Source organism: Pseudopipra pipra, chromosome 20, assembly GCF_036250125.1.
Source record: "Pseudopipra pipra isolate bDixPip1 chromosome 20, bDixPip1.hap1, whole genome shotgun sequence".
Taxonomy (NCBI): domain Eukaryota; kingdom Metazoa; phylum Chordata; class Aves; order Passeriformes; family Pipridae; genus Pseudopipra; species Pseudopipra pipra.
Genome location: NC_087568.1, coordinates 1550696 through 1563423, shown reverse-complemented (window position 1 = coordinate 1563423; position 12728 = coordinate 1550696). Strand labels below are relative to the sequence as shown.

At 46.2% G+C, this 12728-nt stretch overlaps 1 protein-coding gene and 1 long non-coding RNA gene across 19 annotated transcripts in view; one reads left to right on the top strand and one right to left on the bottom strand.

Annotated features, from left to right (window-relative positions):
• STRBP (spermatid perinuclear RNA binding protein) overlaps window positions 1-12728 on the bottom strand; it is a 65583-nt gene that overhangs the window by 38936 nt on the left and 13919 nt on the right. For all 12 annotated transcript variants that reach the window (XR_010435419.1, XR_010435420.1, XM_064676575.1 and 9 more), the window contains exons 2-4: window positions 4053-4228; window positions 1620-1837; window positions 715-880 (exon numbers count right to left, since the gene is read on the bottom strand). Coding sequence is in view for 10 of the 12 variants with exons in the window: in XM_064676575.1 (XP_064532645.1) it covers window positions 715-880; window positions 1620-1837; window positions 4053-4055 (387 nt within the window). In the remaining 2 variants the exon portion in view is untranslated. The remainder of the gene's footprint in view (window positions 1-714; window positions 881-1619; window positions 1838-4052; window positions 4229-12728) is intronic.
• Window positions 1-12728, top strand: part of LOC135424919 (uncharacterized) — a 63644-nt gene that overhangs the window by 38297 nt on the left and 12619 nt on the right. For 5 of the 7 annotated variants that reach the window (XR_010435425.1, XR_010435427.1, XR_010435424.1 and 2 more), the window contains exons 6-7: window positions 2634-2794; window positions 12552-12667. This is a non-coding gene — a long non-coding RNA (uncharacterized LOC135424919). Of the gene's footprint in view, window positions 1-2633; window positions 2795-4634; window positions 12668-12728 lie in introns of all 7 variants that reach the window. The other 2 variants (XR_010435423.1, XR_010435422.1) reach the window with 2 other exon arrangements.

The window sequence follows — 12728 nt, the reverse complement described above, 5'->3', positions numbered from 1 at the left end:
AAAGCAGATCAGGAGAAAAGCAGATCGAGTTTGGTTGTGGTTTGGAGAGGGGCACTTGCAGTGGAATACTTGGGCAGCTCCTTGGCACCAGTGTTTGTCAGTCTGGAAGCTGAACTGATTCCTCAGCCTCAAACTCGGTCACAAAGGCAGTCTCCCTAAACAAGCTGTAAGTGCTGCCTGCTGCATGCCAACAGCAGAATTAAATAGCCATAAGTAAAATGAATAGGAGCTCGTGATTAACAGGAGCCAAAGCGAGTGACCACCTGCAGTGCCATGTTCTCACCCCAGCAGCACAGAGGGGCTTCTGGGGGAACAGCCCCAGCCAAGCAGCTCCAGGGGGAACTGCAGGTTCAGGCAGGAGACAAGACAAGAGAAGGGACTGAGTGACCCACTGGAGCAGGGGAGGTTCTGGGGCTGCAGTTCAGTCACACTGAGCCCAGAGAGCCCGAATGTGCTGGGTTAGTCACACACACGAGGGTCACTGCCCTCAGGGCACTGACAGCACAGACAGGAGGAGGCAACAGCAGCAGGAAGATGTTCTGTTTTGTGAGCAAGTACTTCATGGCACCACATTAAACATGTCACACGCCCCAGATTTCGTCCTAGATTCAAACTATATTCCTTTATATCACTTGTCTGTCTTCCTGGAACAAATTGCAGCCTTTCCCCAGATACCCTTGGCAGTGCTACCAGGACTGCCCCAGATTAACTCACCTGAATTTGAGCTGGGAGATTGTCTTTAACAATACATAACAAGGTCTTTGTGGGTTTTTCTTTGCACATAAGAACCAGCTCCAGATCCATATCATCTTTTATCAGCAAGCCCTTTGCAACCAAGCCAATTCTCATCACACCACATAACGTCCGACCACCTTGATCCCTGGAAATGAAACAATTTGGGCTAATTAAAATGGCATTTTACTCTCCAGATGCAGTTTAGGAGAACCTTTAAGAGCCACAGTAAAGAACTTCCAAAGCAATGTAAAGACACTTTAGTTTTGAGTACTGAAAGACTGCAAAAAAAACCAGTTTTGCAGATTGGAATTGCTTAAAAACATGAAGAGAAATACAAGAAATGTTTCTCTGATAGGTCATCACCAGGCTCTTGTCTCATCCAGTTGTCTCCAAAGCATTTACTGCAGGCTTGGATTACTTTTTTTAAAACAAAAATCAGTGTTGGTGTGGGGCTGAGCTGCTGACTGGGATTAAACCACAACAGCACTGAGAGGTAATGGAGCCTTAGCAAAGTTAGACTCCTGGATTATAAAAACTTTTTTTGTGTATTAAACTGCATGAGCCCCCAAGCACGTGGCTGTGGATTTGCACTGCTGTGTTACAGGGACATATATTTGCTTAAAACTGCTGAAAGGTTTGTGTGCTAAATGCAACTTCCCAACACCACAGTAAAACAAACAAAGAAATGGAGAGCAACTGCTGCCCACACTGGGCTCATTGCCATTCCCTGCTCCCACCACAGAAAGTCCAAATATATCCCCTTCCTTCTATGAACCTTCACATGCAGCAGAACCAAGGAACACTGGGACTCTTATTTGGGAGGAAAGGAAGCGCTGAGAGCAGCACAGGGACACGCTGGGAGGGGAGGGGAGGGTGAGGCTCACTTGGCATTGCCTTCCACAGCTTCCTCCTTGGCTTCCACATCACCCTCACACTTGATAGACTTGTTCTTTTCATCCATCCAGTCAGAGACATGCTTAAGGGCACATTCTACTGTTGATACCATGTTCTGGACAGCTTCAAGTTCCTCTGGAGATGGATAAATGGTTGAGTGTTTCACCATTACGTGGCGGTCATCGTTAGCAAACGATCGGATCGATCTCTGTGGAGGAGTGGGAAACAGGAGGAAAAGAGAGCAATGTTGCTGGATTATCAATAGGACGCTGCCTGAATGGGAATCCCCCCTGGCAGGGGTAGTAATGTCTCTTAGGATAACCATGCAGAAGCAATTTCTTTATTTAAATAAACTCTAAAAAGAAAAAAGCAAACACCAGTGCAAAAAAAAATCAGCATTAAAGCAGTAAAACTTACTTTCATTGTTTTTCTCACTTTTCCCTGCCCTCCCCCACTAAGATTCTCTTGGAGAAGAGGGCATGGTCTGGCTGGCTGAGAGTATAACAGAATGCTGAAGCAGGAGAACACAAAACCCCTGGCTGCATTCCCTTTGACTTGCTTGGTTATTTACATTAACCTTTCAAAGTCAGTGAGAAATCACTTGGACTCTGATCTTGCTGAAGGACCTACATCTCATGGAGATACAGACTGTGAGCAACAGCACTGAGAGAAAGGGGGGCTGCCCTACCCTGGGATACTTGCAGGAGTTCAGGTGTTCTGAATTCCAGCAATCTCTGTTAGGCTGTGCCAGCCTTCAGCAGCTGGATAGCTCAGAGCAAAGGGGAGAGCCAGGGTCCTGATCCCAACCAGGAACCTCACACCAAGGCAGGGAATTTGGAACGTGAGCATCCCAGGGTGGGAGCAGACTGGGCAAAGCATGTGGAAAGGAGGGCAGGCAAGGAGAGAAGATTCCTATTTTGTAGAAGGTGTTAGTACTTTCCAAATAAAGTTTTTGCCTATTCTGGATGTGCTGAGTGCAGCCACCTCTCCTCTCTTTTTGCCAGGGACAACAGCAACACACCTTGGAACGGGCAGTCAGAGAGCCAGTCCCTCACGTGTGCTGCTGCTGCAGATGGAGTCACAGCAATACAGGGGCTGCAAGAGGCTCAGCAGCTGCACAGGGATTTACAAAGCCAGGAATGAAGATGAGCATAGAGAGAAACTGGTAAGGAGACTGAAATAATTTTTTTTTTTTAAATTTCAAATTAATACAGAGATGAGAGTGCTAATTAAAATTAAGTCTTGAGTGATACTGCTGAGGAAGGTGGACTTCAGTGGTTGGGTAGCCCGTGCTAGGAAGCTTTTGGTTTGTCACACACTCTCCAGGTGAGACTTCTTTGATCTAAGTAGTGCCCCAGACCAGCTGTGATCACAGCACACACCTCTGGCAAGAGCAGCAGTAAGTCTTGGTCTCTACAGACACATCAATCGCTGCTGAAAGCCTCCCAGACCTGGGAGTCACCAACCAAGAACCTCTGTTCCTCCTACACATTAAGCACCTTAATTAGGTTTGATTTTCACCCCAACTCCATGGGTTTGTAGCTGTACCCATTCCTAATAACACAAAGGGCCTTTAAAGGACCTCAGAGGCCTCTGGGCTGGATCCTCGTTAAGGAACTGTCCACATTTTCCTGGTTTATTCCACTCACTGAGTCCCTTCCATTGAAGGTCAGTGTGATGCCATTCCCTTCCTCACTCCTGTGCTCCCACCCAGATGGATAATTTGGGCAGTAACAGCAGTACATCCATCAGGGGCTGGTATTATCCCCTGTTCTTTGGAAGACTGCAAAACACTTCCAGGAGGTCCCTCTTGTGGTTATCCATAACATGGATACAGCAGGAGCTGCAGTTTAACAACTCATCCCACCATGTCTTATCTTACCATCCAGTACTCCACACTGGCACATCTTTACAAATTCACATCTCAGCCATTCCCAATGTGGAGCCAATCCCAGGCAGATGAGAGGTGACTCCTCACTTAACCAACATACACCAGGTATATCTGGCTAAACACATTTCATCTGCACAGAGCCACGTTCAGTCACACACAGGTATGAATAATAATGCTTTTGTGAGAAGAGGTGGAAGGGGATTGTCAGCATTTGGTGATGCAGTCTGCCAGTTCAAGGTCACTGATGCTGTTCGCTACAGCCTGCTAATGCCAGTTTTATTAGAAAACCTTATGAGCATCCCCTTGGTTTGTATTTAATAATTCATGTACTGCAGGCTCACAAGACAACTCTCTGGTTTTAAGAGGCTGACAATACATCAAACCTCACTTGCTTTGCTCCAAGCACGCAGCACCATCCCTCAGTTAGTGCAAGGTCAGAAAATCCCCTTCCTCGGGTTTGATCAGGCCCCATGCAAGACTGGCAGCAGAGAACACTTTTAATGCAGCCCTGTGAAAGACAACAAATACCTACCATGGTTTGTTAGTGTTTCAGCTCTCTCTCCCTCCCTTTCTCCTTTTCCCTCCTCCTCGGTGTCTTTGCTAAGCACTGTTTTGCCTGACAGAACCTCTTCATAAGCCTCTCAGTCCCTTGACAGCTCAAGAGTTCATACAGCCAAGATGCTCTGGGAGTCACTTTGTCTAATTCACCTGCAAAAAAGAGAGAAACAGCTTGAAAGCAGCAGCAAGGGCATGAGGATTCCAGAAGTGCTCGATGCAGCACATGGAGTCCAGCACTGCTCAGAGCACACAGGCTTTGAGATGGGAGCAGTCTGTGAGCCAGTTACTCCCCAGGCAGCAGCAGTCACTGGGGAAAGCAGCTCCCTGGGCTGTGCCCACACATGGAACGACTGTCCCATGCCAGAGCTGATCTCAGAGAGCTCTGTCAGCCACCTGACAATCCCAGTTCCTGGGATGAGGGCAGGAAATCCAGCACTGCAAACATGCTCCTTGTGATACCAGCTCAAGAAGTCTCTATTTTTATGTCACATGCATGTTAGCAATCAAACACACCATATTTAATTATCAAAAAGTAATTATCTTTTGAAATCCCCAGTGCAGCCCTCGATCCTGTGTCAGATGCTGCACAACAAGAACCAAGGCTTCAGGTGGCAATAACTGCAAGTTGTTATTTAAAGAAGGACAAGCACATTCTCCCAAACTGCAGACGTCAGACCTGCGAGCAGCTCAGCTGAAATCACCCACACCGCCTGTGCTGCCCGTACACTGCCTTTCCCAGCACTCAGCACGGAAAAGATCCTGTGAGAGCAGCCTTCTTGTACTAAACTGGGAAACAACCTCCAGCACTGGCAGCAGAAAGCTGCAAATAAATGCTCTGTGAGAGAGAAGAGCAGAAAAACAGAGCAGGTAATGTGAGAGAGGAAAGCATAAGCTCGCCGCACAGCAAGACACTCCAGTCCTTGCAGAAAATTCCTGTTTTCCTTTCACTGCACATACTGTTGCATCAGCTCTCCAGCAACGTTTTGAAGCAATTGCAAACCCAGTCAGTAAATCTGTGCAGCCTGACACACGCACTCAAACGTTTTCCTTTTCTCCCGTATGCCGACCCCCCTTCACCTGCAATATGTTGCATATTGTGTGTCAGAGAATCCTGACATTGTTAGAGATTAAAAGCATGCTTGGCAACAGCAGAGGGGTAGGTGAGATGACTTGAAAGCTGAGGAGATGCTTAGACTGTGGTGTGACGGAATAATTAAAATGTTGCATCCTGTAGAGATTTGAACTTAACAGGAGAAAAGGCAACAACAAATCCTACTTCCCTATTTGCCTAGTTTGGAAGGAATTAAGCAGGTTTACAGGACCAGCAGGTGCCTGGTAGTTGTTTGTATTGCACAGCCCTGAATTTCGGGTGCAGAATTGGGTACAACAAAAACCAGCCAGACAAGAACACTGTGCAGAGCCCTGCCTGCTCCAGCAGCTGCAGCTGCCAAGGAAGAAACCCCAGGAGAGTTAAGCGCAGTCATACTAAAAATACTTGGGAAAAGCAAGCTAATGAAAACCCCGACTGCCCCCACTGCTCATCACGGAGCTCTGTACCCACCAAGGTGTATTAACACTCCACCAAATTGCTTCCCAGAAGCAATCAGAGAAGGGGGTGTTCTTTCACAGAACCAGCCTCTTCTCTTAAGAGATCCTGAAAGCCAGGCAGGGGCAGCTGGGAGGGAAAATGAGCAAAGATCAGTGCTTTGGCACTATTTGTTCAGTGAGCTAGTCAAGCTTCTCCACACTCCACAGCCTTTCACCACCTCCACAACCAACCAGACTCTTTGCAAGGTCTTTTTGTTTTGCTAACAATAATAACAATAACAATAATAGTTTGAGTCAGCAGATAGAATACTAGAGAGACTTCTATGAGACATGTTTCTAGATCATCTATTTCAAATTATTCTCTCTCCACACTCAATTCCAGCTGTCTTCACCTACTCTTCTTCCCTGCCACTCCCACACTTCACCTTTTCTGTTGTTATCCTCTCTGGCAGCTGTAATTTGGCCATTCCAGGCAGAGAGAAGGGCACTGGAACGTGTTGCTGAGTTCAGCACATGCCCAGTGCAGTGTCTCTGAGGGAGCAGCACCAGCCTGGCCTCCCTCCCCAGCCTGCTGCAAGCTGTTGCTTATCAGCTCACACAGGGCTCTGGAAGCAGATGGGCAGAGAGAGCTGGCTGGGCAGATCCTGGTGCTCAGTAAGTGCTGAGCAGGCTCTTGTCCAGAGGGCAAGTCTGCAAGAGACACCACGAGCTCTGCACACAGACACTCCTCAGGGGGCAGTTCGGGATGTGCCCAGTGCTTTTCAGTGTTTGAAAATCCAGAACAGACCAAAAATAAGTGTTTCACAGCTATGATGGGGGTTAAGCTGCTGCTGGACTGATGAAGCACAAACACCCCCACCTCTCCATACCCTGCCTTAAGCAGGCAATAACCTGTTCTCTTGTTTTCAAGACAGGTTCAGTTTTCAGTGACAAGTAAAAGTTGTTGGATGAAGGTATTTATGAGTTTGGTTTCACCTGCCCTGGTTCTCAGCAGGGCATGGCTGAGGTCAGGGCACAGACAGCTGAACTACAAAGGGATCTTTATTATCAAATTCAGAAAGCTGGGAAAAAACCCTCTGAAAGTTGAGTTGAAGCTGATATATGATGTTTTCCCAGTCATTAACATCCTACAAATATTTCAGAAACGCACAGGAGTGAAACCCTACCCTAATTTAGTTCAGACTTTGAGAGAACATTTTCAACAAAAGCACTAAACAGGAGGGAGTTTACTATAAAAGTGTAGACACAATATACAGAACAAAGTACATCTGACAGCATGCAGAATTAAATTAAGGAAAACCAAAATCAAATCTGCTCCAACCATATGGACTAAGGCAGCACAACATAGCTCAGCACCAAATACATCAGAAAGCATTATGTGAAGTGAGCAGCAATTCCATAAATCCAACAGCCTCATTCCACTACCAGGCTAGAGCAGGTTATTTGTTCCTGCATCCTCAGGGAAGTTACAGCTGATGCCCAGCCTAAAAAGCACAGTGTTAAAACATGTGGCTGTCTTACCCAGAGGCTGCCACCCACACTTGCAAGGAAACTTCTACCCAAAGCTCCTTGCACCAACCCAGACCTTGGTGACCTTGAAAAAGTCCCTTTTCCTCTGCATCATGTGGCCCTGAAGTGTGAAACAAGAGTAAACAGTGGCTGTCTCCAAACCAGGTCACGGTGGAGCCGAGCGGAGTCTGCAGCGTGGTTTAAAATCACTGGGGATTTGACACGTTAGAAATGTTATTAAAACACCATGACAGTGTAGCAACAGTTCCATTAAACATGCCATCCTTCACAGAGGAAGTTTATGCTTTGGCACAAGACAAACGAAAAGAATTTCAGATGAGGCTTTTGTAGTAGGAGATATTCCTGCATCTGCAGCTGCATTCCCGAGGGACAGGCAGTTAAACAGCCAGGGGTGATGAATATGCTCAGCTGCCTTGGAGTGCCTGTGAACAGAGTGAAAAGGCAGCAGAAACAGGTACGTGCACTCCACGGGGACTGAAATACCAGAATCAGGGAGCCACGAGCTGCTGGAAAGGAGACATGAACTGTGTTTGGCATCCCAGTATCCCCCTGGAGCAGCACCTTGCACGGAAGGGTTACTGGTGCAACAGAGAAGAGGGAATTGGGGTCACTCCACACCAGTGCTCCAAACCCTCACTTCAGTCAGCTGCTGTTCAGGCTCCTGGCCAGGCCAAGTAGAACACCATGAAAATTGGTTTTTAATGCTCCATCAAGAAGGCACACGCTAACAATGTTCAACTGAAGCATTAAAAACACCCTCCACCCTCCTAATCTAGCCTGACACCAGTATCTGCCCAGTGTGCAGTGTGCACCACCCCACGAGCAGGCAGAGCTTGTATTAACAGAGCAGCAAGGTTGCTAATAACAAACCAATGAGTATCTAACAGAGCCTGAGGTGTATCAAACACAGTAATAGAAAAAACTGAAATTTATATCCTTTTTTATGACCTTCAAAAGTCAGAATGAGAGGCTCGCAACTTCAAATTGGAAGTTTATTTTAGCCTCTGCTTTGCATTCAGGAGACAGGTAATTTTTCGTCACACCACACAAAGTGCTGCTGAAAATATGTTGTGTTTTTTCTGCAGTATAATTTTATTGCTGGCCTTCTGCCAAGAGTCTTTCTGGCAGCATCTCCCACAGTTGGAAACTGTGTATCTGGGTCAGAAAAGACAAGCGGCTTTTCAGAACAGCTCAATACATTTGGCAGAGATGCTGATATTGTAATTGAACTCTTTCAGCAACTCTCTTTATGATGTACCCAGACACCAAACAAAACAAGATCTGCAGTGTTGATTAATGTCAAAATAACTGACAGAGAAATATCAAAATAGTTTTCCCTCATGTTAAAAGTATCAACAAACCGAGGGGAACAGATAAGAAATACAATTCACGAGGATTCAGAGAGGAGCACAGGGCAGAGAAATCTGCAAAGCAGGGCTGACCTGCTCCCTGTGCAGATATTCCCCAGTTAAAATCCCAGCTCCCTGTGCACTGCACAGAACTTCTCCTTCCCCACCACAGGAAGAGAAATCCTGGCCACTCTCAGCCCCAGCAGCACTCTGGAAAGCAGTGCTGCCCCAACACTGGGATACATATTTAATAAGGCTCAGACTGCTTCCAACAATATGCTCGGCATCCAATTTCACCTGGAGACTGTGTATTCATAGGAGTTTCATTATTTTCCATGTAATGCATTTCCTGGCAAAGTTGTGTCTGGGTTAGCCTTTAGAAGGCTGGAATTTTCCAGCCAAATGAATAATTACAAAGCAACACTACAGTTAAAAGCTGGAAAGGTACTTCCTCTGGCGAACTCTTACACTTCATACAACAAATACTTGAGTCTGGGGTTTCTCCTGCCTGTTCAGTTCTCACAACATCTCAAGGAAAGGCTCCTGTGCTCAGAGATCTCTTGGGAGCAGTCTCTGCCAGGCAGCCCCAACAGCCAGGTTTAAGTGCCAAAGACAGGGCAGGCACACACTTGATAAACAGATCTGGAACCTGGAACCATCAGAACTGAGGAACCAAAGTCACCTTCCAGGACCCAGAGCTCTGACAACTCTGACAGCACCGGGAGAGCAAAGCAGGTGCCCATTGTCAGTGTGGAGGAAGGGACTGGGAGAGCTCCTGGAGAGAATCCAGCTGTGCCAAGGCACAGATGGAGAACTGGGGGACCCTCAGGCCACAGATGCAACTGAAAAGGGGTGAACACGTGGACTCCCCTCCAACTGGGGAGTCAGGACTAGAAAACCAGCCAGAATAAATCACACTGGCACAGTAATTAAAGAAGCTGAAGAATCAAAGCCAAGCAATTGCTTAATCTAGATTAATGTATTAAGGTAAAAAGAAACAAGGATGTCAGGGTGTAGCTTGTATTTTTAGCTCCTGGAAAGAGGGTGAAGAAAAGATGGTCTAAGGGGAAATCATTACCAGCCTAACAGGAAGGTTAAAAAAGGAACAACAGAGGCACTGTGTGAGCACATACACAATCATCTGAAGAAGAAAATGCTCTATTTTAGATAGAATCACACCAGCCAGTCTCAGAAAGAAATACCATTAGTAGAAATAACTGCAGCTATTGAATTGTATAAGAAAGAATATAGTTTTAGAAAGAATATAAATCCTTCTCCCTTGGGATTTAACCTGCTGCAGACCACTGAGGACAGGAGGACACACCACCACGCTCACAGGGTGGTCTTCAGAGCACCAGAGGTATTTTTTACATAAATCTCCCTCCAGATTTTTATCTGCCTCTCAGTCCCTGACACCTGCACCAACCCCCAGCACTGCCAGGCTACAGAGGGTCTCCAAGGAAATCATTCTGAAGGTGCCTTCACCTCTTGGTGTGGGTGTCAGGATGCAAGGCTGACTAGAGACAGACCAAGTGCAGAAAGATTTAAGAACTGTCTGTTGACACTTAAATAACAAATTGACACATGAACAGTTTAATGTTTTTCCTGTTCAACCAGTCAGAAATATCCAAAACTGAATTGCCTGTAAATCTGAGCAGTACAGAAAACAAAACATCTTAAAGGGTGCATTCCTTGGCAGGTGTCTTGAAAAAAACAAAAAGTCACAGATTGGATAATAGATAAATAATGAATAGCAAAATATTCACGTGAGACAAGGCAGAAACCACCACTGGATTCTCAATATCTGTGAAATGCTAAACTCACTTCTGGCTTGTGACACCCTAACAAAGGCATTCCTGCTCTCCTGGCTAAATTGGACAATGGCAACCTGAAGCTACTTTGCAGTCATAATCTGACATCCACACTCAAAATCATTTGAAATTCCTAACCCAGGCTACATTCACTTACAGTTGAAGAATTAACTAAATTAATAACAGGATTACATTACACTGAAATGACACTCACCATCTGCAATGTCATTTTTCCAGAGAAAGAGCTGGTTTAAGCAAAATTCTGGATCTATGCCTGAAATGACATCACATTCTCCAAAAGAGAATCACAGTTCTACCTCCTCCACCACACAGTGCAGTCAGTGCCATGCTGGGCTCCTCACCATCCCAGCACTAAAGCTCTGCAGATCCCAGACTCCCAGAGACTCCCCACATCCCTGGCACTGGTGTCCACTGCCTTACCTGCCAGGCTCCCGCTGCTCCACAACCACCATGGGAAGCAGCCACAGTGTCCAAGAGACCAAGAACAGGGACATTCCTTCCCCAGCACCCTTTGGCTCCACCAAAATAGCTGCAGTGCCCCAGTTTCCTTGCTGCTGTGATTCATATCCCATAGAATATGGGATACTGCAGGTGGACCTGAGCTGCAGCCCAGCAGGGCTGGGTGAGGGAACAGCCAGCGAGGGGCCACTGCCACCAACAGGGGCTCCTACAGCTCCATGAGGCCATGGGCACACACGTGGGACAGGCTGGGAGTCAGGGCAGCCCCCAGGGTGGCAATAAGCAAAATGTAAAGAAGGAGACTGGAGAAGACACTGTCCTGCAGGAGCACTGGCCCTGCTTGTTTTGGTGGCTGCACTTTTCCTCAGTCCATGAGGCAGAGCCAAGCACGTTGGCTCTCCCAGCTGTTCCCTGCTCTGCAGCTCAGGCTAATGCACAGCCCAGGAATTAGGGAGATGGCAGAGAAAGGCAACATGGATCCTAAGCCTCTGCTTGTAAATAAAACAAATTGAGTAATTCTTACGAATGACACAATGCAAATAGGTCTTTGAGAGTCACATGTCCCCAGTGTTTACATGAGGTTTCAGTTTCAAAGCATTAAGACCTTTTTGAGAACAAATGCTCTGACTAAAATTTCAGCAGCCCTCGACAGTGAAATTTAAACAAGTTTCTCCCCAAGATTTCTTCCCCAACATCAATATATACAGACACTGTTTTCAGTACTGCAAACCCACACTGGCTGCTGTGCCCGGCTGCCTTCAGCCACTTTAAACATTCATGACTCTCCACTGAAATGCATTTTCTAGTATGTCTGTCTTGCTGCCTCAGTGACTTCTTTTTTTTTTTAATTAAAGAGAGAGGATTTAAAAGGATTTGGAAGGGAAGACCACTAGACTCTGTGAGTACTGTGCAAAAAGCTCTTGTGCTCCCAGGCAGTACGCATTCTCCATCAGACTTTTCCCATGTTTTGGTTCCACTGTGACTCCCAAACAAGTTCAGGGTAATTTTTCACTTCCTGACTAATTGGCTGTTTTGTCAACGAACACGTTTTCAAAGGTTCAGGGTTACTAAAAGCTGAAGGTTTTAAGTGGTTTTTCTTGCCATCTCTTGCCCATCCAACCATGTTTTTTGAAGTTTGATTCAATGTCACAACATGTAATGGCACAGAAAGGTCTGAAACAGAATCTGTAACTACGATCTGGGGCTGCTTGGGGAACAGAAGTGGCTCTTTTGAAACCTTCTCCAAACACAGCACAAGCCCCACGATGGCAGAGAAGGGGGGTCTCTCTAGGGAAGGGCACCCTGCCTGCCATCCATTTTCAGCCTCACAACACAATTATTTACTTCAAATGCACGATAACCCTACCAAAAGATTTGAATTAGGTTATTTAGGCATGAAAGGTAGCAACAATATCCATCAAAGCAAAACACAGCACACACCAGCGTGTGAGATGGCAGAGGAGGAACTGTCAGCCTCACATTTGTGACCCAGGTTATTTGTCTTGGACAAGACTTTGTAGTGGGAAGTCCTGGCTTGGGCAAGACGAAGAAAAAGAGCCACAGACATATTTAGAGATTTACAAAATTCATAACTAAAAACAAAAGTCCTATTGCCCTGGAAAACTATTGAGTCTAAAAATATTTTAAATGGGCTCAGTCCAGCATCCTCTTGCCTCAGCAGATCTCCAGTGCACGCCTGTGCTGTCAGATCTGCCAACTTCACTTGAAAAACTCATCTATTATTCCTCTCTCCAGTTCACACGGCACAGGACGGGGTTGGGAACGGAGAAAAAGGAACTTCAGCAGGGACCATCAGTGGTGGAAATGCTCAGTTTGAAGACCACAAGCCAGGCTGCAAAATTAATTTCTCGGTATAAGTTATATCTGTCATTCTTACCCTTAGGAACATCCCGAGTAATGACTTTTTTTGCT